This window comes from Somniosus microcephalus, chromosome 4 (assembly GCF_052327205.1).
Source record: "Somniosus microcephalus isolate GS21.2 chromosome 4, FLI_Smic_1.0, whole genome shotgun sequence".
Taxonomy (NCBI): domain Eukaryota; kingdom Metazoa; phylum Chordata; class Chondrichthyes; order Squaliformes; family Somniosidae; genus Somniosus; species Somniosus microcephalus.
Genome location: NC_140990.1, coordinates 56087853 through 56109342, shown reverse-complemented (window position 1 = coordinate 56109342; position 21490 = coordinate 56087853). Strand labels below are relative to the sequence as shown.

The 21490-nt window shown below is 50.8% G+C and overlaps 1 protein-coding gene across 2 annotated transcripts in view; it reads right to left on the bottom strand.

The window, feature by feature from the left end:
- Positions 1-293: 293 nt before the first annotated feature.
- The window catches only part of LOC147118945 (uncharacterized), a 25052-nt gene continuing 3855 nt past the window's right edge, over positions 294-21490 (bottom strand). The window contains exons 3-5 of one of the 2 annotated variants that reach the window (XM_085984676.1): positions 3500-3606; positions 3035-3331; positions 294-2866 (exon numbers count right to left, since the gene is read on the bottom strand). In XM_085984676.1, coding sequence (XP_085840802.1) covers positions 2536-2866; positions 3035-3331; positions 3500-3606 — 735 coding nt within the window. In that variant the 3' untranslated portion in view covers positions 294-2535. Of the gene's footprint in view, positions 3908-4017; positions 5136-21490 lie in introns of those variants that run through there. The other variant, XM_085984677.1, reaches the window with a different exon arrangement.

Genomic DNA, 21490 nt, shown 5'->3' with positions numbered 1-21490 from the left:
TTCACCCCTACTCTCAACCATTCTCTCATCTTCCATTGACTGTAATGGAAACTGACAGGTCGAACCTGTCAGGATTTTAAATGTATTTACAAATGATTCTAGAGGTTCTTCGAGTTGAGATCCTTCTTTATTCTGTCCATTCAAGGAGTGTGATAACAGACATTCTCCTGTGAATATAGATCTGGAGGATTGGGTCATGATGTGTTTACTTGTTCATCTTGTTGACTCTAAAAATTGAGTCTTGTGGTTTCAGACACCAGATAATCAAGCTCACAACAACAGATTGTCTTTCACTGATTTTATTAACAGCACTGCAAAGATACAGACAGAGTATAGTTACCCGATCCGGAGAACAGAGATTCAGAGCTCTCTTTTCCACAGGTCTGTTCTAATAAGCTATGTTTAAAGAAATGTTTAGCCTAACATCAGTAGTAGGGAAAATGCTAGACTCGATTATAAAGGATGTGATAACAGGACACTTAGAAAATATCAACGGGATTAGACAAAGTCAACATGGATTTATGAAAGGGAAATCATGTTTGACAAACCTACTGGAGTTTTTTGAGGATGTAACTGGTAGAATAGATAAGGGAGAACCAGTGGATGTGGTGTATTTGGATTTTCAGAAGGCTTTCGATAAGGTCCCGCATAAGAGGTTAGTGTGCAAAATGAAAGCACATGGGATTGGGGGTAATATACTGGCATGGATTGAAAACTGGTTAACAGACAAGAAACAGAGAGTAGGAATAAATGGGTCTTTTTCGGGGTGGCAGGCGGTGACTAGTGGGGTTCCGCAGGGATCAGTACTTGGGTCCCAGCTATTCACAATATATATCAATGATTTGGATGAGGGAACCAAATGTAATATTTCCAAGTTTGGTGATGACACGAAATTAGGTGGGATTGAGAGTTGTGAGGAGGATGCAAAGAGGCTTCAAGGCAATTTAGACAAGTTGAGCGAGTGGGCAAATACATGGCAGATGCAGTATAACATGGATAAATGTGAAGTTATCCACTTCGGTAGGAAAAACAGAAAGACAGAGTATTATTTAAATGGTGATAGATTGGGAAATGTTGATGTACAAAGGGACCTGGGTGTCCTTGTACACCAGTCACTGAAAGCAAACATGCAGGTGCAGCAAGCAGTTAGGAAGGCAAATGGTATATTGGCCTTGATTGCAAAAGGATTTGAGTACAGGAGCAAGGATGTCTTAATACAGCTACACAGGGCCTTGGTGAGACCACACCTGGAGTACTGTGTGCAGTTTTGGTCTCCTTACCTAAGAGAGGATGTACTTGCCATAGAGGGAGTGCAGCGAAGGTTCACCAGACTGATTCCTGGGATGGCAGGACTGTCGTATGAGGAGAGATTGGGTCGACTAGGCCTGTATTCAATAGAGTTTAGAAGACTGAGAGGGGATCTCATTGAAATGTATAAAATTCTGACAGGGCAAGACAGACTGGACGCAGGGAGGATGTTTCCCATGGCTGGGGGGTCTAGAACGAGGGGTCACAGTCTCAGGACTGAGATGAGGAGACATTTCTTCACTCAGAGGGTGGTGAACCTGTGGAATTCTCTACCACAGAAGGCTGTGGAGGCCAAGTCACTGAATATATTTAAGAAGGAGATAGATAGATTTCTAGACACAAAAGGCATCAAGGGGTATGGGGAGAGCGCGGTAATATGGTATTGAGATAGAGGATCAGCCATGATCATATTGAATGGTGGAGCAGGCTCGAAGGGCCGAATGGCCGACTCCTGCTCCTATTTTTCTATGTTTCTAAGCTGCGACTACACTGGCGATATTTATATTTAACTTGTTTACTACATTATTGACCTGGCCCTGCCCAAACCATAACAAGGATATCTGTCATTGTTCTGACTGTGACCACAAGGCTGTGTCACTATCACACACACACACCGTTTCCTTCTTTCACATCTCCACACACAGACCATCTCTGTACACATCCCATTCCATCCTCAATCAACGTCATTGAAAAATAGATTATCTGGTCACTATCACATTGCTGTTTGTGGGAGCTTGCTGTGCACAAATTGGCTGCTGGTTTCCCTACATTAGAACAGTGACTACACTTCAAAAGTACTTCCTTGTCTGTAAAGCCCTTTGGGACGTCCTGAGGTTGTGAAAGGTGCGATAGAAATACAAGCCTTTTTCCTTGGATAACAGCAATAGTTACACTGGGATAAATCTTCAGTCATTTTCTATTACAGGCTCTCTGGAAGGTGTGGGGAGCTGGGACTTGAGAGTAACTGAAGGTGTTAGAACTGAGATAATCTAGAGTTAGAAAGGAGAAAGGGCCCAAAAATGTAACAGTCGGTAACAGGACATCAATTAGTCTCCTCTTACCTTGGAGGAAAGAAATACTCAATGCTGTGTATTTGACATTTATCCAGAATATTAAACTCCAGCCCAGTTACAGGAGCTATTCTCATCAGCAGAAACAAACCCCACCTGTCAAAATGAACATGGTTCAGTCCTGGATATGATTAACAGCAGCATCCAACCCCTGCAGTCACTTGTGAACTCGCTGGTGTGTCAGCAGGTGGGATGACCGAGTGAATGCCTTCCCACAGACCGAGCAGGTGAACGGCCTCTCCCCAGTGTGAACTCGCTGGTGTCTCAGCAGAGTGCATGAATCAATTAATCCCTTCCCACACATGGAGCAGGTAAATGGCCTCTCCCCAGTGTGAACTCGCTGGTGTCTTAGCAGTTGGGATGACTGAGTGAATCCCTTCCCACACACCGAGCAGGTGAATGGCCTCTCTCCAGTGTGAATTCGCTGGTGTCTCAGCAGAGTGGATGAATCAGTGAATCCCTTCCCACACACGTAGCAGGTGAATGGCCTCTCTCCGCTGTGAATGTGTTGGTGTGTCAGCAGATCGCTTGTGCTTTTAAAGATCTTCTCACACTTAGAACATTTGAAGGGTCTCTTTTCAGTGTGAACAAGTTGGTGTTTAGTGAGACTGGTTAATCGAGCAAATTCCTTCCCACACAAGGAGCAGGTGAACGGCCTCTCCCCAGTGTGAAGTCGCTGGTGTTGCAGCAGGTTGGATGACTGATTGAATCCCTTCCCACACACAGAGCAGGTGAATGGCCTCTCCTCAGTGTGAACTCGCTGGTGTCTCAGGAGAGTGGATGAATCACTGAATCCCTTCCCACACATGGAGCAGGTGAATGGCCTCTCCCCAGTGTGAACTCGCTGGTGTCTCAACAGGTGGGATGAATTAGTGAATCCCTTCCCACACACGGAGCAGGTGAACGGCCTCTCCCCAGTGTGAGTGTGTTGGTGTGTCAGCAGATCTCTTGTGCTTTTAAAGCTCTTCCCACAGTCAGAACATTTGAAGGGTCTCTTTTCAGTGTGAACAAGTTGGTGTTCAGTGAGGTTGGTTAATTGAGCAAATCCTTTCCCACACACAGTGCAGGTGAACGGCCTCTCCATAGTGTGAACCCGCTGGTGTCTCACCAGCTGGGATGACTGACTGAATCCCTTCCCACACGTGGAGCAGGTGAATGGCCTCTCCCCAGTGTGACTGCGTCGATGAGTTTCCAGCCGGTACAGGGAGCTGAATCCCTTCCCACAGTCCTCACATTTCCACAGTTTCTCCATGGTGCAGGTGTCCTTGTGTCTCTCCAGGTTGGCCGATCAGCTGAAGCCTTGTCCACACACAGCACACATGTACGGTTTCTCCCCGCTGTGAATGGTGCGATGTTTTTTCAGGCTGTGTAACTGGTTAAAGCTCTTTCCACAGTCAGTGCACTGGAACACTCTCACTCAGGTGTGTGTGTCTCGGTGCTTTTCCAGTCACACTGATGTTTGAAATCTTTTCCCACAGACAGAACAGGCAAACATTACTCCTTCCACATTCAAAGGCTGATGATATTCCCTGTAAAAGCAGTTTACAAAAGAGATCACTGTAAGTTCAGGAAAAAAATGCAGAACAGATAATTCCAGTTTCTATGGAACATTCTTTCCTCTCTTATTACATAGAATTACCCAGATTGTACAGCACAGAAACAGGCCATTCGGCCCAACTGGTCCATGCGGTGTTTATGCTCCACATGAGCCTCCTCCCATCTCTCTTCATCTCACCCCATCAGCATCTCCTTCTATTCCTTGCTCCCATGTGTTTATCCAGCTTCCCCTTAAATGCATCCATGCACTTCACCTCAACTACTCCCCGTGGCAGCAAGTTCCACATTCTCAGCACTCTCTGGGTGAAGACGTTTAATATAAATAGGACTTTCCTGGGCAGCCAATCAGCACTGCTGCCTCTTTTGTGCATTTCCAGGCGTGGCTAAATAGTTGATATTTTCTGATCAAAAAGAGCTGAGCTCGGCAGCATTAGTCCTGTTTTGCCTCCTTTGGAGACCAGGTGTACGAGTAGAGTGAGCGCAGCCTTCACAGCAACCGCAATAAAATTGTTACAGTTGTGAAGGAACTTTCTGTCAGTGCACTGGACCACAAACAAAGTACATGTGTCAATTAATGTCTGACTGCAATACTGTGATATTTTAAAGGTGCTATATAAAGGCAAGTTGTTGTTGGTTTGAGTTTGCAGTGTGTAAATGCTGCCCTTTTCACAGCCTGTAAAAGAAGTTTACAAAAGCCATCACTGAGAATCCAGGATAGAAATTAACAAGATTCTCTCCTCCAGGTTCCTGGCCAAGGGGGTCGCGCATGCGCCTTACTGCCCCCTGAGCCTCTCAAGATGGCGGCCGTTAACCCGGGCCTGTCACCGGGAGAAAGCCCCGCAGCTGCCGCCCCGCTCGGGGCAAACGCCCGGCCCGGAGGCTCCTGTTCGGGGCCTGAGGCCCACCCCGGGTGTGTGTGAGACGGATAATGTTGAGTGTTTTAATAATGGGGCCTGGGGCCGCACTCGGGGTGTGAGCGGCCCGCGTGCCCCCGGGGTTCGTGAACCCGCTCCCTGAGCTCGGGTTGTGAGCGGCCCGCGTGCCCCCGGGGTTCGCGAACCCGCTCCCTGAGCTCGGGGTGTGAGCGGCCCGCGTGCCCCCGGGGTTCGCCAACCCGCTCCCTGAGCTCGGGGTGTGAGCGTCCCGCGTCCCCCCGGGGTTCGCCAACCCGCTCCCTGAGCCCGGGGTGTGAGCGGCCCGCGTCCCCCCGGGGTTCATGAACCCGCTCCCTGAGCTCGGGGTGTGAGCGTCCCGCGTCCCCCCGGGGTTCGCCAACCCGCTCCCTGAGCCCGGGGTGTGAGCGGCCCGCGTCCCCCCGGGGTTCATGAACCCGCTCCCTGAGCCCGGGGTGTGAGCGGCCCGCGTCCCCCCGGGGTTCGCGAACCCGCTCCCTGAGCCCGGGGTGTGAGCGTCCCGCGTCCCCCCGGGGTTCGCGAACCCGCTCCCTGAGCCCGGGGTGAGAGCGGCCCGCGTCCCCCCGGGGTTCGCGAACCCGCTCCCTGAGCCCGGGGTGTGAGCGGCCCGCGTCCCCCCGGGGTTCGCGAACCCGCTCCCTGAGCCCGGGGTGTGAGCGGCCCGCGTCCCCCCGGGGTTCGCGAACCCGCTCCCGGAGCCCGGGGTGTGAGCGGCCCGCGTCCCCCCGGGGTTAAGGAACCCGCTCCCTGAGCCCGGGGTGTGAGCGGCCCGCGTCCCCCCGGGCATCGCGAACCCGCTCCCTGAGCCCGGGGTGTGAGCGGCCCGCGTCCCCCCGGGCTTCGCGAACCCGCTCCCTGAGCCCGGGGTGTGAGCGGCCCGCGAACCCGCTCCCTGAGCCCGGGGTGTGAGCGGCCCGCGTCCCCCCGGGGTTCGCGAACCCGCTCCCTGAGCCCGGGGTGTGAGCGGCCCGCGTCCCCCCGGGGTTCGCGAACCCGCTCCCTGAGCCCGGGGTGTGAGCGCCCCGCGTCCCCCCGGGGTTCATGAACCCGCTCCCTGAGCTATCTCACCTAATGTATCAGCGGCTGCTGCCAAGGTACGCGCATGCTCAGCTCACACGGCCTGGGTGATTGACGGGAGCTTCCGACCAATAGCAAGGGCGGGGCTGGAGAACTGAGCAGGGCGGCGGGTCCTCCGACCAATCGGAGTGTGTGAGGGGCGGGGTTTGAACTTTCAACCTGAACAACAGGAGGTGCGCTGAGCATGCGCGGACGTTGGCCGAGCTCAGGGAGCGGGTTTGAGAGATCACGTGGTATCCTTTGTCTATTGGTCCAGCGCTGGATCTATCGCGTGGATCCCACCCGAATGAATGAATTTGGGACAAGTGGAGAAGAACCTGTGATGTCAAAGACAATGGGGCAGAAATTCGGATCGGGGGCTTGCCGCGCGTGCAAGCCCCCGATCTGCACTTACCCGACGCGCCCGCCGTTCACCTCCAGGGACGCCTGGAATTCCTTTTTGAAAGAGAGGAATCCCGGGCAGCGTCTGACGTCACGCAGCCAGCGCGAAGCCTGGAGCGCGCTGTGCAACTGAGACACGCCCCTTGAGGTCTCAGTTTAATAGGACACGCCCCCAATGTTTCTCACAAGCTGCAAAGCATTTTTACATCGAGAGCAGCATTTCAAATAGGTTTTTGGTATTTTTATGAAGCTTTTGGTAACTTTTATAAACTTTTAAAAACGTTTTCATTATTTTGAAGAATCTGAAGTAGTTTTAAACAGAATTAAAGCAATTTAAAGACTTTTAAAAGCCCTGAAAGAATTTTTTTCATTCCATTTATTTATTTAGCAACGTCGTCGTCATACGTGTCTTCACACTGTTCCCTTTGGGGAACGGTATGAAGTGGTGGAAGGATTTCTGGCCGTGATTAACGCTCCTTCCGTGACCGTAACCATCTTTGTACCAGCCATTAGGGTGGTTAGTCCTATGGCGGGAGGGTTTTACGGGCTCCCACAACCCATCTGAGGGGGGGGGCCACCCACACCCACGGACGCAAGTATCCCGCTGGATGTCCACCCAGAATTTATAGTTGGAGCTCCGACTCCACTTGCCGGGACTGTCTGGAGCGGGGTTCGAAACCCTACCCCGTCTGGCCCAGCGGCGGGGATCCTACCGCTACGCCAAAGGCCCAATCCGATTAGCAACGTGAAATGGCTGGAATGAGCACAATTCACGGCATTAAAAGAACTCACAATTGAACTGATGATGACCTCAGCAATCTCCTCAACGAGGTGGAGGCGCAGCACCTGCTCATCATTGGTAATGAGAAGTCCAAGGCGCCGCAAAAAAGACAGATGATAGCTTGGTCTTTCAAGTGGCAGCATAGGGCTCCAGTCACGGGGAGGGAAAAGGCGCAGGAAACGTATGGGTGTCACATTTTGCGCGGAGTGGGCCTTTTGTGTAGCGGTAAGCATCCCCGCCGCTGGGCCAGAAGGAGTAGGGTTTCGAACGCCGCTCCCGACAGTCCCGGCAAGTGGAGTCGGAGCTCCAACTATAAATTCTGGGTGGACATCCAGCGGGATACTTGCGTCCGTGGGTGTGGGTGGCCCCCCCCCTCAGATGGGTTGTGGGAGCCCGTAAAACCCTCACGCCATAGGACTAACCACCCTAATGGCTGGTATGAAGATGGTTACGGTCACGGAATGAGCGTTAACGTGGCCAGAAATCCTTCCACCACTTCATACAGTTCCCGAAAGGGAACAGTGTGAGGATACGTACGACGATGACCTCTTGCGCAATGCACCTCCTTGGACCCTCAGTCGCAGATGCGAGGGGGCAAATCGTGCAATTGTTAAATTTTTCATTTTATTGACATGTAAAATGTTGGCCCAGTAATTCCGTTCCAAACGCGTGAGTACGGTCGGGGTATTCACGCGTCTGGCCGGAGGAAATGCCGGTTTTCAGCATGCACAGCGCATGCGGGGAAAACCGGCATTTCCTGTCCTCTGAACGAAGGGGTTCAGAGGCAGAACGCGTACGACTGCACAGGCAGCGCGTGCGCAGTAAAATTCGCCGGTTTCATTCATGCTTTCAGTGAGGTTAAGTCCTTACAACTTACACATGAAAAAAGCATGAGTACAGTTGCTCCAGAGGCTGCGGAGGAAGATATATTTTATCGTGGAGCTTCTGAAAGGCAATATTTTTGTTTGGGAAAGGGAGGAAAGTTATTTTAAGAAATGCTGAGGTAAGTTTTAAAGTTTATTTTTGTTTTTTAAAACGGGTTTTCAGTACTGTAGGTAGAAGGAGCAATTGTGGCTATGTGAATTGAATTTGCTGTGTTTATTAAATGTGAAAATGACTCCAACATTTTTAAGAAAGAAACTTTTCATCAGTAATATATTCTTTTAAGTAATTATGTATGTATGTCTGTATATATTCCTTTGCGTATATGTATGTATGTATATATTCCTTTACTTATGTGTATGAATGTATGTATTTAATTATGACTTTCAGAGAAAGTAACTTATTGGAAAATCATAATTAAATACATACATTCATACACATAAGTAAAGGAATATATACATACATACATATACATAAAGGAATATATACGGACATACATACATAATTACTTAAAAGAATATATTACTGATGAAAAGTTTCTTTCTTAAAAATGTTGGAAATGTTACATTACTCATTTTAGAACAGTCATTTTCACATTTAATAAACACAGCAAATTCAATTCACACAGCCACAATTTCTCCTTCTGCCTACAGTACTGAAAACCCGTTTAAAAAAAAAAATTAAACTTTAAAACTTACCTCAGCATTTCTTAAAATAACTTTCCTCCCTTTCCCAAACAAAAATATTGGGCCAGAAATTCGGATCGGGGGCTTGCCGCGCGTGCAAGCCCCCGATCTGCACTTACCCGACACGCCTGCCGATCACCTCCAGGGACGCCTGGAATTCCATTTTGAATCTGAAGAATCCCGGGCAGCGTCTGACGTCACGCCGCCCAGGAGTGCAGCCAGCGCGAAGCCTGGAGCACGCTGTGCAACTGAGACACGCCCCTTGAGGTCTCAGTTTAACAGGACACGCCCCCAATGTTTCTGCCAAGCTGCTAAGCATTTTTACATGCAAAGCAGCAGTTTAAATAGGTTTTTGGAAGTTTTTTGAAGCTTTTGGTAACTTTTATAAACTTTTAAAAACGTTTACATTATTTTGAAGAATCTGAAGTAGTTTTTAACAGAATTAAAGCAATTTAAAGACTTTTAAAAGCCCTAAAAGATTTTTTTTAATTCCATTTATTTATTTAGCAATGTTGTCGTCATACGTGTCTTCACACTGTTCCCTTTGGGGAACTGTATGAAGTGGTGGAAGGATTTATGGCCATGATTAACGCTCATTCCGTGACCGTAACCATCTTTGAACCAGCCATTAGGGCGGTTAGTCCTATGGCGGGAGGGTTTTACGGGCTCCCACAAGCTATACAAGGAGGGGGGGCCACCCACACCCACGGACGCAAATATCCCACTGGATGTCAACCCAGAATTTAGAGCCGGAGCTCCGACTCCACTTGCCGGGACTGTCTGGAGCGGGGTTCGAAACCCTACCCTGATCTGGCCCAGCGGTGGGGATGCTACCGCTACGCCAAAGGCCCAATCCGATTAACAACGTGAAATGGCTGGAATGAGCACAATTCACGGCATTAAAAGAACTCACAATTGAACTGATGATGACCTCAGCAATCTCCTCAAGGAGGTGGAGGCGCAGCGCCTGCTCATCATTGGTAATGAGAAGTCAAAGGCGCCGCAAAAAGGTCAGATGATAGCTTGGTCTTTCAAGTGGCAGCATAGGGCTCCAGTCACGGGGAGGGAAAAGGCGCAGGAAAGGTATGGGTGTCACCTTTTGTGCGGAGTGGGCCTTTTGCGTAGCAGTAAGCATCCCCGCCGCTGGGCCAGAAGGAGTAGGGTTTCGAACCCCACTCCAGACAGTCCCGGCAAGTGGAGTCAGAGCTCCAACTATAAATTCTGGGTGGACATCCAGCGGGATACTTACGTCCGTGGGTGTGGGTGGCCACCCCCCCCCCTCAGATGGGTTGTGGGAGCCCGTAAAACCCTCACGCCATAGGACTAACCACCCTAATGGCTGGTTCAAAGATGGTTACGGTCACGGAATGAGCGTTAATCACGGCCATAAATCCTTCCACCACTTCATACAGTTCCCGAAAGGGAACAGTGTGAGGATACGTACGACGATGACCTCTTGCGCAATGCACCTCCTTGGACCCTCAGTCGCAGATGCGAGGGGGCAAATCGTGCAATTGTTAAATTTTTCATTTTATTGACATGTAAAATGTTGGCCCAGTAATTCCCTTCCAAATGCGCGAGTACGATCGGGGTACTTACGCGTCTGGCCGGAGGAAATGCCGGTTTTCAGCATGCACAGTGCATGTGGGGAAAACCGGCATTTCCTGTCCTCTGAACGAAGGGGTTCAGAGGCAGAACGCATGCGACTGCACAGGCAGCGCGTGCGCAGTAAAATTCGCCGCTTTCATTCATGCTTTCAGTGAGGTCAAGTCCTTACAACTTACACATGAAAAAAGCATGGGTACAGTTGCTCCAGAGGCTGCGGAGGAAGATATTTCTTATCGTGGAGCTTCTGAAAGTATGTATGTCTGTATATATTCCTTTGCGTGTTATGTATATATTCCTTTACTTATGTGTATGAATGTATTATTTAATTATGACTTTCAGAGAAAGTAACTTATTGGAAAATCATAATTAAAAACATACATTCATACACTTAAGTAAAGGAATATAAAATATACATACATATACGTAAAGGAATATATGCGGACATACATACATAATTACTTATTACTGATGAAAAGTTTATTTCTTAAAAGTGCTGGAAATGTTACATTACTCATTTTAGAACACTCATTTTCACATTCAATTCACACAGCCACAATTGCTCCTTCTACCTACCGTTCTGAAAACCCGTTTAAAAAAAAAAATTTAAACTTTAAAACTTACTTAAAATTTCTTAAAATAACTTCCCTCCCTCTCCCAAACAAAAATATTGCCTTTCAGAAGCTCCACGATAAAATATATCTTCCTCCACAGCCTTGGAACAACTTTACACATGCTTTTTTCAAGTGTAACTTGTAAGGACTTACCCTCACTGAATCCATGAATGAAATCTACGAAGTTCACTGCGCAAGCGCTGCCTGTGCAGTCGCATGCGCTGTGCCTATGAACCCCTTCGTTCCGAGGTCTGGAAATGCCGGCGTTCCCCGCATGCGCTGTGCATGCTGAACGCCGGCATTTCCAACGGCCAGATGCGTGAGTACCCAGACAGTACTCACGCATTTGGTCACGAATTTCTGGCCCATTGCCTTTCAGAAGCTCCACGATAAAATAAATCTTCCTCCGCAGCCTCTGGAGCAACTTTACACATGCTTTTTTCATGTGTAAGTTGTAAGGACTTAACCTCACTGAATCCATGAATGAAATCGACGAAGTTCACTGCGCACGCGCTGCCTGTGCAGTCGCACGCGCTGTGCCTCTGAACCCCTTCGTTCAGAGGACAGGAAATGCCGGTTTTCCCCGCATGCGCTGTGCATGCTGAAAACCGGCATTTCCTCCGGCCAGACGCGTGAGTACCCCGACCGTACTCACACGTTTGGAACGGAATTACTGGGCCAATAGTTCCCCGAAAGCTCGAATGCAGAAACCGGAGGAAGAGAAAAAAAATGATTAAATGAAAACCTTTACACTGTCATAATTTTAACGTTTCACTGACGAGGCAAAGGTGAGACCATGGACTGTAATAATCAACTTCCTGATTTTTGTTGAAGATGAGTGAATTTGGAGTCCAGGTTAATGTACTGTACTGTATTTGTTCTGAAACATATCTGTATTTAAGTATGATAACTTTGTAATCATTGTATTCCATTGTGGAATATTTGGTATATTAAATTGCTAATAACGTTTAAATTGCAGCCATTTGTCGAAAGGCAGCCTCCATTCACTTGGGGGGGGGGGGCGGGAAGCTTAACAGATTCTAGAAATAAAGATTCTATTCCATTCATCCAAAAGAAAAATGTTTTAAAATAAACCCCGGGGGAGGCTGCGAGATTCTCAGCAGCTCAGCTCTGCTCGGTGCTGTGTGAACGGGCTGCTCCACACCCCGGCTGCTCACGGGGAATGCCAGTGCGGAGGGCCCAGTGCAGAAGGCCCAGGGTGGAAGACCCAGAGGAGAGTGTCCTAGGCGGGGGGCCCAGCCCGGAGGACCCTGGGCGGGTGGCCCAGCTCGGAGGACCCCAGGCGGGGGGCCCAGGGCAGAGCGGCTGGCCGACAGAAACGGAGTCGGGAGATGCTGTGGGTGAGCGTGCTACACGGTTTCTAAAGTTGAAGAACGGTCTCCGGCCCGAATGAGTTCCAGTGGCCCCGTCTGTGCTCCATCTGGTGGCAGCTGTGAGGCTTTTTCTCCGTGACGGGGGCCGGTTTGTGCGCCGCCATTTGGTGGAGGAAAGACAGACTGTTCCCATCTATAGTATGGTGCTTGAACAGCCATAAGATGGGAAAAGAGAACGGGATAAAAGTGAAACAGGAAAATAAAAGGAAGATAAAAGGCAAAACAAAGTAATATCGGCGAGGAGTAATGAATGTCTTGATGGCTGGGTCCTGTGAGTGATAACAGCAAGAAGAAGGAAATTTTAGTAGTCGTTTTCTTCTTTTACGGGATTTGAGAAAGTGGTCGGCTTCTTTTCTGTGGAAAAGTTGAAGACTGGACAAGGATCATGACATTATATGGTTAAATAACATCAAGTGAAAACAAGGAGTTATTAGAGTGCCAATAGGACTGGCGTAGAACTGGTATTTACTTGTTTTGTTTAAGTAGTTTACTTGAAGTTTTAATTGATTTCCGATATGGTTATGGGACTTTGTATATTGTGGTGTTATTTAGTGTTAAAGCCTTCCTTAATGTACGAACGATCGAGCGAACGAATGCTCAAGGGAACGCACGCATGCGGACACAAATAATACGCACGCACACACGCATACACAATGGAACTTACGTTCGACCGAATGAAGGGCCCTCGCTCCCCAGGATGAAGGCCGGCATCCTACTGGGTGAGCATGAGGCCTGTCTGGATGGATGAACGAACGCACGCATGCACGCAGGTAGACAAATGGCACGCACACACGCAGACATGCACAATGGAATTTGTGATTGAGCGAACGAATGAACGGAGGAATGAACGATTGAGTGATACCAGTAGGACTGGTGTATACGGGTTCTTTCTTGGTTTATTAAATAGTGGCAGTTTGTACTGTAAACATTATTGATTTACCTGTAAAAATTTATTATTGTATTTATATTGTTGACTATAAAGCTGTTTTTAAGGCTTTAAAAAAATAAATAAATAGATAAATAAACCCCGGGGGGACGCGGGCTTCACACACCCCGAGTGCGGCCTCCGGCCCCATTATTAAAACACTCAACATTATCCGCTCGCCGCTTCCCGGTTTCTCCCGATTCGCTCAGCAAAGGGGCCCCGCGCCAAACTCCGGGGCAGACAGGAAGTCAGGGAGCGTCTGTAAATGGAGGAGGAATGGTGACTGGTCAGGGAGTGTTTATAAATGAAGGAGAAATGGGGACTGGTCAGGGAGCGTCTGTAAATGGAGGAGAAATGGTGGCTGGTCAGGGAGCATCTGTAAATGGAGGAGAAATGGAGACTGGTCAGGGAGCGTCTGTAAATGGAGGAAAAATGGAGACTGGTGAGGGAGCGTATCTAAATGCAGGAGAAATGGTGACTGGTCAGGGAGCGTCTGTAAATGGAGGAGAAATGGTGACTGGAGTCCATCATTAAGGATGAAATAGCGGAGCACTTAGCAAATGGGGACAGGATAGGACAGAGTCAACATGGATTTACAAAGGGTAAATCGTGCTTGACTAATCTATTGGAATTTTTTGAGGGAGTAACTGGTAGAATAGATGGGGGAGAGCCAGTAGATGTGGTGTACCTGGACTTCCAAAAGGCCTTCGATAAGGTCCCACATAAAAGATTAGCATGGAAAATTGAGGCTCATGGGATAAAGGGGAAAGTTTTGGCGTGGATAGGGAACTGGCTGTCAGATAGAAAACAGAGAGTTGGAATAAACGGCTCATTTTCTGAATGGCAGGCAGTAACAAGTGGGGTACCACAGGGATCTGTCCTGGGCCCCCAGCTGTTCACAATTTACATTAATGACCTGGATCAGGGAGTCGGATGCAGCATTTCCAAATTTGCAGACGACACTAAACTAGGAGGGGGGGTGGGCTCAGAGGAAGAGACCAGGAAGCTCCAGAGCGATTTGGACAGACTGGGCGATTGGGCGGATAAATGGCAGATGCACTATAATGTGGACAAGTGCGAAGTTATCCACCTTGGGTGCAGGAACGGGAGGGCAAATTATTATTTAAATGGCAATAGATTGGGAGAGGGGGAAGTACAGAGAGACCTGGGTGTTCTTGTACACCAGTCACTGAAGGCGAGCATGCAGGTGCAACAGGCGGTCAAGAAGGCAAACGGTATGCTGGCCTTCATAGCAAAAGGGTTAGAATACAGGAACAGGGATACCTTGCTGCAGCTGTACAGGGCACTGGTGAGACCACACCTCGAGTACTGTGTACAGTTTTGGTCGCCTCATCTGAGGAAGGATGTTCTTGCCATGGAGGGGGTGCAGCGGCGATTCACCAGGCTGATACCAGGAATGGCGGGAATGACCTATGAGGAGAGACTATGTAGTTTAGGGATGTACACACTGGAGTTTAGAAGATTGAGAGGGGACCTCATAGAAGTGTATAAAATTCTGACAGGTCTAGACAGACTGGATGCAGAAGGAATGTTTCCCTTGGCGGGTGAGAACAGAACTAGAGGACATAATTTAAGGATAAGGGCTAAACCATTTAGGACAGAGATGAGGGGGAATTTCTTCACTCAGAGAGTGGTGAACCTGTGGAACTCATTGCCACAGAGGGCAGTGTACGCCAGCTCATTAAATATATTTAAGAGGGAATTAGATATATTTCTACGGGCAAAAGGGGTTAAGGGTTACGGAGAGAAGGCGGGGACGGGATACTGAATTAAAGGATCAGCCATGATCTCATCGAATGGCGGAGCAGGCACGAAGGGCCGAATGGCCTACTCCTGCTCCTATCTTCTATGTATCTATGTATCTATGTATCTATGGTCAGGGGGCATCTGTAAATGGAGGAGAAATAGAGACAGGTCAGGGAGCGTCTGTAAATGAAGGAGAAATGGTGACTGGTCAGGGAGCGTCTGTAAATGGAGGAGAAATGGAGACTGTTCAGGGAGCATTTGTAAACTGCTATAATAAGAGTCAATGAGTGGAACGGGCCTCCAGACTGAGTCAGCACTTTAAGAAGGGGAAGAGAGACAATCTGGAGAGGAGAAAATAAATAGTAGGAGAGCGAGCGATGAATCTCGAACAATGACCAGAGAGCGGGAGGAGTGTGGCGGATGGGGGAGTTACAGCTTTGGGAGAACGAAAAGGGAAAGAATGTTCCTTAGTAACTAAATTGTCTGTTCTGAATATCTATCTTGTATTTACAGTGATGACTTTTGTAAACTCCTTTTACAGGGTGTTAGAAGGGCAGGATTTGCAGATGGGAAACTGAAACCAAACATCTCATCATGATCTTACAGAATCACTTAATTCATATATGATTGGCCTCTGATTATGGAAGGAGAAATGTTTGTCTGTGGCAAAAGATTTAAATCATCATTGAGGCTGGAAAAGCACCGAGACACACACACCCGAGTGAGAGTGTTCCAGTTCACTGACTGTGGCAAGAGCTTTAACCAGTTACACAGCCTGAAAAAACATTGCACCGTTCACAGCGGAGAGAAACCGTACACGTGTTCTGTGTGTGGACGAGGCTTCAACTGATCGTCCAACCTGGAGAGACACAAGGACACCCACAGTAGGGAGAAATGGTGACTGGTCAGGGAGCGTCTGTAGGTGGAGGAGAAATAGAGACTGGTCAGGGAGCATTTGTAAACTGCTATAATAAGAATCAATGAGTGGAACGGGCCTACAGACTGAGTCAGCGCTTTAAGGAGAGGAAGAGAGAAAATCTGGAGAGGAGAAAATAACGTCTATCATTGGGCTGGAGTTTAATATTCTGGATATATGTTAAATAAATCAGCTTTCTTTCAAACACTGTGTCAACTGCTTCAAGGTAAGAGACTAATTGATGTCCCAATTACTGATAATTTGTGCTTTTGCTCCTTTCTAACTCTAGATTATTTCAGTTCTCACACCTCCAGTTACTCTCATGGACAAGTCCCAGCTCCCCATACCTTCCAGAGTGCCTCTCCTAGCCTTGGTATCCAGGGAAGGTATCGGTAACATGCCCGGGATCACTAAACACAAACCCAGTCTGTTAATCACTTTCAGCTACAGGACTTAGCATGTGCCCCACAGCATCTCTCTCACCTTTGATGTGTGAACAGGGCATCACGCCTCAGAACCTGGTTTAAATTTAAATCCACTCAGCAAATTAAACAAAAGACAAATAAGTAAACACATCACGGCCCAATAATCCAGCTCTATATTCACAGGAGAAAGTCTGTTATCACACTCCTTGAGTGGATGGAATAAAGAAAGATCCCAAATGTAAGGGCCGCTCGAATCCATTGTAAATACCTTCCAAATCCTGACAGTAATCAAGAGGCTAATGGACTGTCGGCCTTTATCTCCAGGGGGCTGGAATACAGAAGCGATGCTCCAGTTGTACAGAGCCTTGGTCAGACCCCATCTGGAGAACTGGGCGCCGAACCTCAGGAAAGATACATTGGCCTTGATAAAGGTACAGCACAGATTCAGCAGTGTGATACTGACTGAGGGAGAGAAAGCAGAGAGTGGTGGTGGACAGTGTACGGAAGAATGAGAGGCAACATGAAGTAGATGGTACAATTTTAAATAGAGTACAGGAACAGAGGGACCTGGGGGTGTATGTATACAAATCTTTGAAGGTAGCAGGACAAGGTGAGAAGGTTGTTAAAGGATCGTATGGGATCCTTGGCTTTATTAACAGAGGAATAGAGTGCAAAAGCAAGAAAGTTAGGCTAAACCTTTATAGAACACTAGCTGGGGGAGCCCCGCGTTGCCAGGGCTGTTTTGGGCCGGGCGGTTTAAATCGAGTCCCAGGCTTTCGGCCCTGTCTCTGTGTCCCTCTGTGAATCTGCTGCCGGGCAACATTTCGACCTTTTAATACCTTCAAAGATGAAAGTGAAAGTACTTATAAAACGTTTTTGTTAAATCTTATGTTATTTTTAAAAGAGAGACTAACTGTTTTGGGCCGGGCGGTTTAAATCGAGTCCCAGGCTTTCGGCCCTGTCTCTCTGTCCCTCTGTGAATCTGCTGCCGGGCAACATTTCTCGCTTTTAATACCTTCAAAGATGAAAGTGAAAGTACTTATAAAACGTTTTTGGTAAATCTTATGTTATTTTTAAAAGAGACACTAACTTTTTCGAAGCTGGATTAGCAGATTTTGAGCTGGAAGTAGTTGAAGTAATGGCTGCCGATGCCTGAGTTCAAAAGCATTAGTCCCGCCCACAGATGCAGCGATTGGCCAACCATCAGGTGACTGAACTGTAGGATTGGTCAATCATGACGGCACAGGATTGGTCGACCTTGACGTCAGTCACTCAATGCTAATTAGCAGATAATGAGTGGAATTTTGAAGGTTTTTTGTATAACGCGCAAACAATTTTTGTCCGACCGAAAAGTAAATACGTTTAGGCCCGTTCTGGAATCGTAAGCTTTCTTTGGAGGTAACGCACGTGTAGGTACGCTCTATAACTTTTGAGTGTATAGCCGGACAGACAAAACGGAAGGAACCGCTTTTATATATACTAGCTGGAGTGCCCGGCGTTGCCGAGGCTTTTTCGAGGGCATGTTGTTGTTGGAAGAGAGAGAGCGACTGGGGGGAAGAGAGAGAGCGACTGGGGGGGAAGAGAGAGAGAGAGCAACTGGGGGAAGAGAGAGAGCGAGCGACTGGGGGGGAAGAGAGAGAGCGAGCGACTGGGGGAAGAGAGAGAGTGAGCGACTGGGGGGGAAGAGAGAGAGAGAGCGACTGGGGGGTGAAGAGAGAGAGAGAGCGACTGGGGGGAAGAGAGAGCGAGCGACTGGGGGGGAAGAGAGAGAGCGAGCGACGGGGGGAAGAGAGAGCGAGCGACGGGGGGAAGAGAGAGAGAGAGCGACTGGGGGGAAGAGAGAGAGAGAGAGCAACTGGGGAGGAAGAGAGAGAGAGAGCGACTGGGGGGAAGAGAGAGAGAGAGCGACTGGGGGGAAGAGAGAGAGAGACTGGGGGGGAAGAGAGAGAGAGAGCGACTGGGGGGAAGAGAGAGAGAGAGCGACTGGGGGGGAAGAGAAAGAGAGCGACTGGGGGGGAAGAGAGAGAGCGACTGGGGGGGAAGAGAGAGAGCGACTGGGGGGGAAGAGAGAGAGCGACCGGGGGGGAAGAGAGAGAGCGACTGGGGGGGAAGAGAGAGAGCGATGGAGGGAAGAGAGAGACGGGGGAAGAGAGAGATGGGGAGAAGAGAGACAGAGAGTGGGAAGGAAAGTGAGAGAGGGAAGGAGAGAGAGAGAGGGAAGGAGAGAGAGAGAGGGAAGGAGAGAGAGAGGGAAGGAGAGAGAGAGGGAAGGAGAGAGAGAGGGAAAGCAAAGGAGAGAGAGGGAATGAGAGAGAGAGAGGGAGACAGAGACAGAGGGAGGGAGAGAGAGAGACAGAGATGGAAGGAGAGAAAGGGGAAAGGGGTGGGGGAGCAAAGGGTGGGGAAGCAAGGGGTGGGGAGAAATGGGTGTGTGGGGGAGAAGGGTGGGGTGGGTGGTGGGGGGAGAAGGATGGGGTGGGGGGAGAAGGTGGGGTGGGTGGGGGGGAGCAGGGTGGGGTGGGTGGGGGAGAAAGGGGTGGGTGGGGTGGGTGGGGGAGAAAGGGGTGGGTGGGGGGAGAGCGACTGGGGGGAAGAGAGAGAGCGACTGGGGGGAAGAGAGAGAGCGACTGGGGGGGAAGAGAGAGCGACTGGGGTGAAGAGAGAGAGCGACTGGGGGGAAGAGAGAGAGCGACTGGGGGGAAGGGAAAGGGGTGAAGGGGGGGTAAGCGGGGGGAAAGGGGGGGAAGGGTGGGGAGAAAGGGGGGTGGGGAAAGGGAAGGGGGAAAGGGGGCGAAAGGGGAGGGGGGAAAGGGGAGGGGGGAAAGGGGAGGGGGGAAGGGGAGGGGGAAAGCGGAGGGGGAGGGGGAGGAAGGTGGGAAAGGAGCAGGAGGAAGGGGGGAAAGGAGGGGGGAAAGGGGAGTGGGGAAGCGGGGAAAGGGGAGGGGGAGGGGGTGGGCGAGGGGGAGGGGGAGGTGGGAGGGTGAGGGGGAGGGGGAGGAAGGGGGGAGGGGGAGGAAGGGGGGAGGAGGGGGAGGGGGAAGTGTAGGGGGAGGGGGAAGGGAAGGGGTGGGGAGGTTGAGGGGGGAAGTGAAGGGGAGGGAAGGGGAGAGGGGGGGAGGGGGAGAGAGGGGGGAGGGGAGGGGGAGAGGGGGGGAGAGGGAGGGGGTGAGGGGAGGGGGAGAGGGGGAGGGGAGGGGGAGAGGGAGGGGGAGGGGAGGGGGCGAGGGGGGAGAGGAGGGGAGGGGTGGGGGCGGAGGGGAAGGAGGGGGGGAGAAAGGGAGGGGGGAGCCAGCAGACCCTCTCCCCTCTGCTGGCGATGTCTCAGCTGAGCTCCGTGCCGCCCCACGCACTGACATGCCGAGCGCAGCACCCTGGTCAGCCCAGGCCCCGCCCTCCCGAGGCTGGGCCTGAGGCGGCTTGAGACGGCCGATTGCGGCTGGCCAGGCCCGGTTGCCTTAGTAACCCTCCTCCCCTCTCCAGGACCGGACCTGGGCCTGAGCGGCTTGAGACGGCCGATTGCGGCTGGCGAGCCCGGTTGCCGGGGTAACCTTCTCCGCTTCCCCTCCCCTCCCGAGCCGCGCCCCCCCGAATGAAGCGCGAGGAGCTTGCAGTGAGCCCAGCCAGCCTTTACCAAGATGGCTGGCCGCTGGTTTGGAATCGGGGCCCAGCAGGGGGGTGGGGGGAGGAGCTTGCCACAAAACAATTGCCTCGGGTCCAGCATGGCTGGCAACAGACGCCCAGGCTTCGAGGCCTACCTGCAAAAACAGGGAAAGGTAGGAAAATTAATGAGATTATATAAAAGATTTAGAAAGTAATTAACTTTTTTAAAAAACAATATGTTTTAAAAGCAACTTTTTTTTAAAGACGCAGAAAGCGGGAAAAAAATGAAAAGCTTGGAATCAAGATGGCGGCGACTCACCTCAGTTCAGAACGATAAGGCCCGCCCACACACGCACCGATTGGTCAATCGTCCTGTCACCGAAGCGTAGGATTGGTCAATCGTCCTGTCACTCGACTCTAGGAGGGCCCGCCTGCACGCGCGACGAACCCGCCCCCGCCCCGCAGCGATTTTTCGACCGTCGGGTTGCTTGACCGTACGATTGGCCGACCTTAATGTCACTCTATGCTAATGAGCGGATAATGAGATGCTAATGAGCGGAATTTTGAACGTTTTTTGGATACCGTGGGTGCAATTTTTGTCTTGCCGAAACGTAAATACGCTTATGACCGTTCCGGAATCGTAAGCTTTCTTTTGATGTAACGCACGAGGTACGTTCTATAACTTTAGAGTGTATAGCCGGAGAGACACACCGAAGGACAGACAGACAGACAGACAGACAGACAGATGTATCCTTTTATATATATAAAATACTAGCTGGAGTGCCCGGCGGTGCCGAGGCTTTTTCGAGGGCATGTTGTTGTTGGAAGAGAGAGAGAGAGAGCGACTGGTGGGGTGGGGGGGGAAAGAGAGAGAGCGACTGGGGGGGAAGAGAGAGAGCGACTGGGGGGGAAGAGAGAGAGCGACTGGGGGGGAAGAGAGAGAGCAACTGGGGGGAAGAGAGAGCGACTGGGGGGAAGAGAGAGAGCGACTGGGGGGAAGAGAGAACGACTGGGGGGAAGAGAGAGCGACTGGGGGGAAGAGAGAGAGAGTGACTGGGGAAGAGAGAGAGCGACTGGGGGGAAGAGAGAGAGCGACTGGGGGGAAGAGGGGGGAAGAGGGGGGAAGGGGAGGGGAGGGGGGAAGGGGAGGGGGAAGGGGAAGGGGAGGGGAGGGGGAGGGGAGGGGGGAGCAGGGGATGGGGGAGGGGAGGGGGAGGGGAGGGGGGGAAGGGGAGGGGAGGGGGGGAGGGGAGGGGAGGAGGGGGGGAGGAGGGGGGGAGGGGAGGAGGGGGGGAGGGGGAGGAGGGGAGGGGGGAAGGGGAGGGGAGGGGTGGGGAGGGGAGTGGAGGAGGGGGGAGGGGAGGGGAGGAGGGGAGGGAGGAGGAGAGGGGGGAGGGGAGGGGGGAGGGGAGGGAGGAGAGGGGAGGAGGAGGAGGGGGGAGGAGGAGAGGGGGAGGAGGGGAAGGGGGAGAGGAGGCAGGGGGAGGGGATGGGGAGGAGGGGAGAGGGGGAGGAGGCGGAGGGGGAGAGGAGGCGGGGGGGAGGGAGAGGGAGCAGGAGGGAGGTGAGGGGGGGGAGAGGGTGGGGA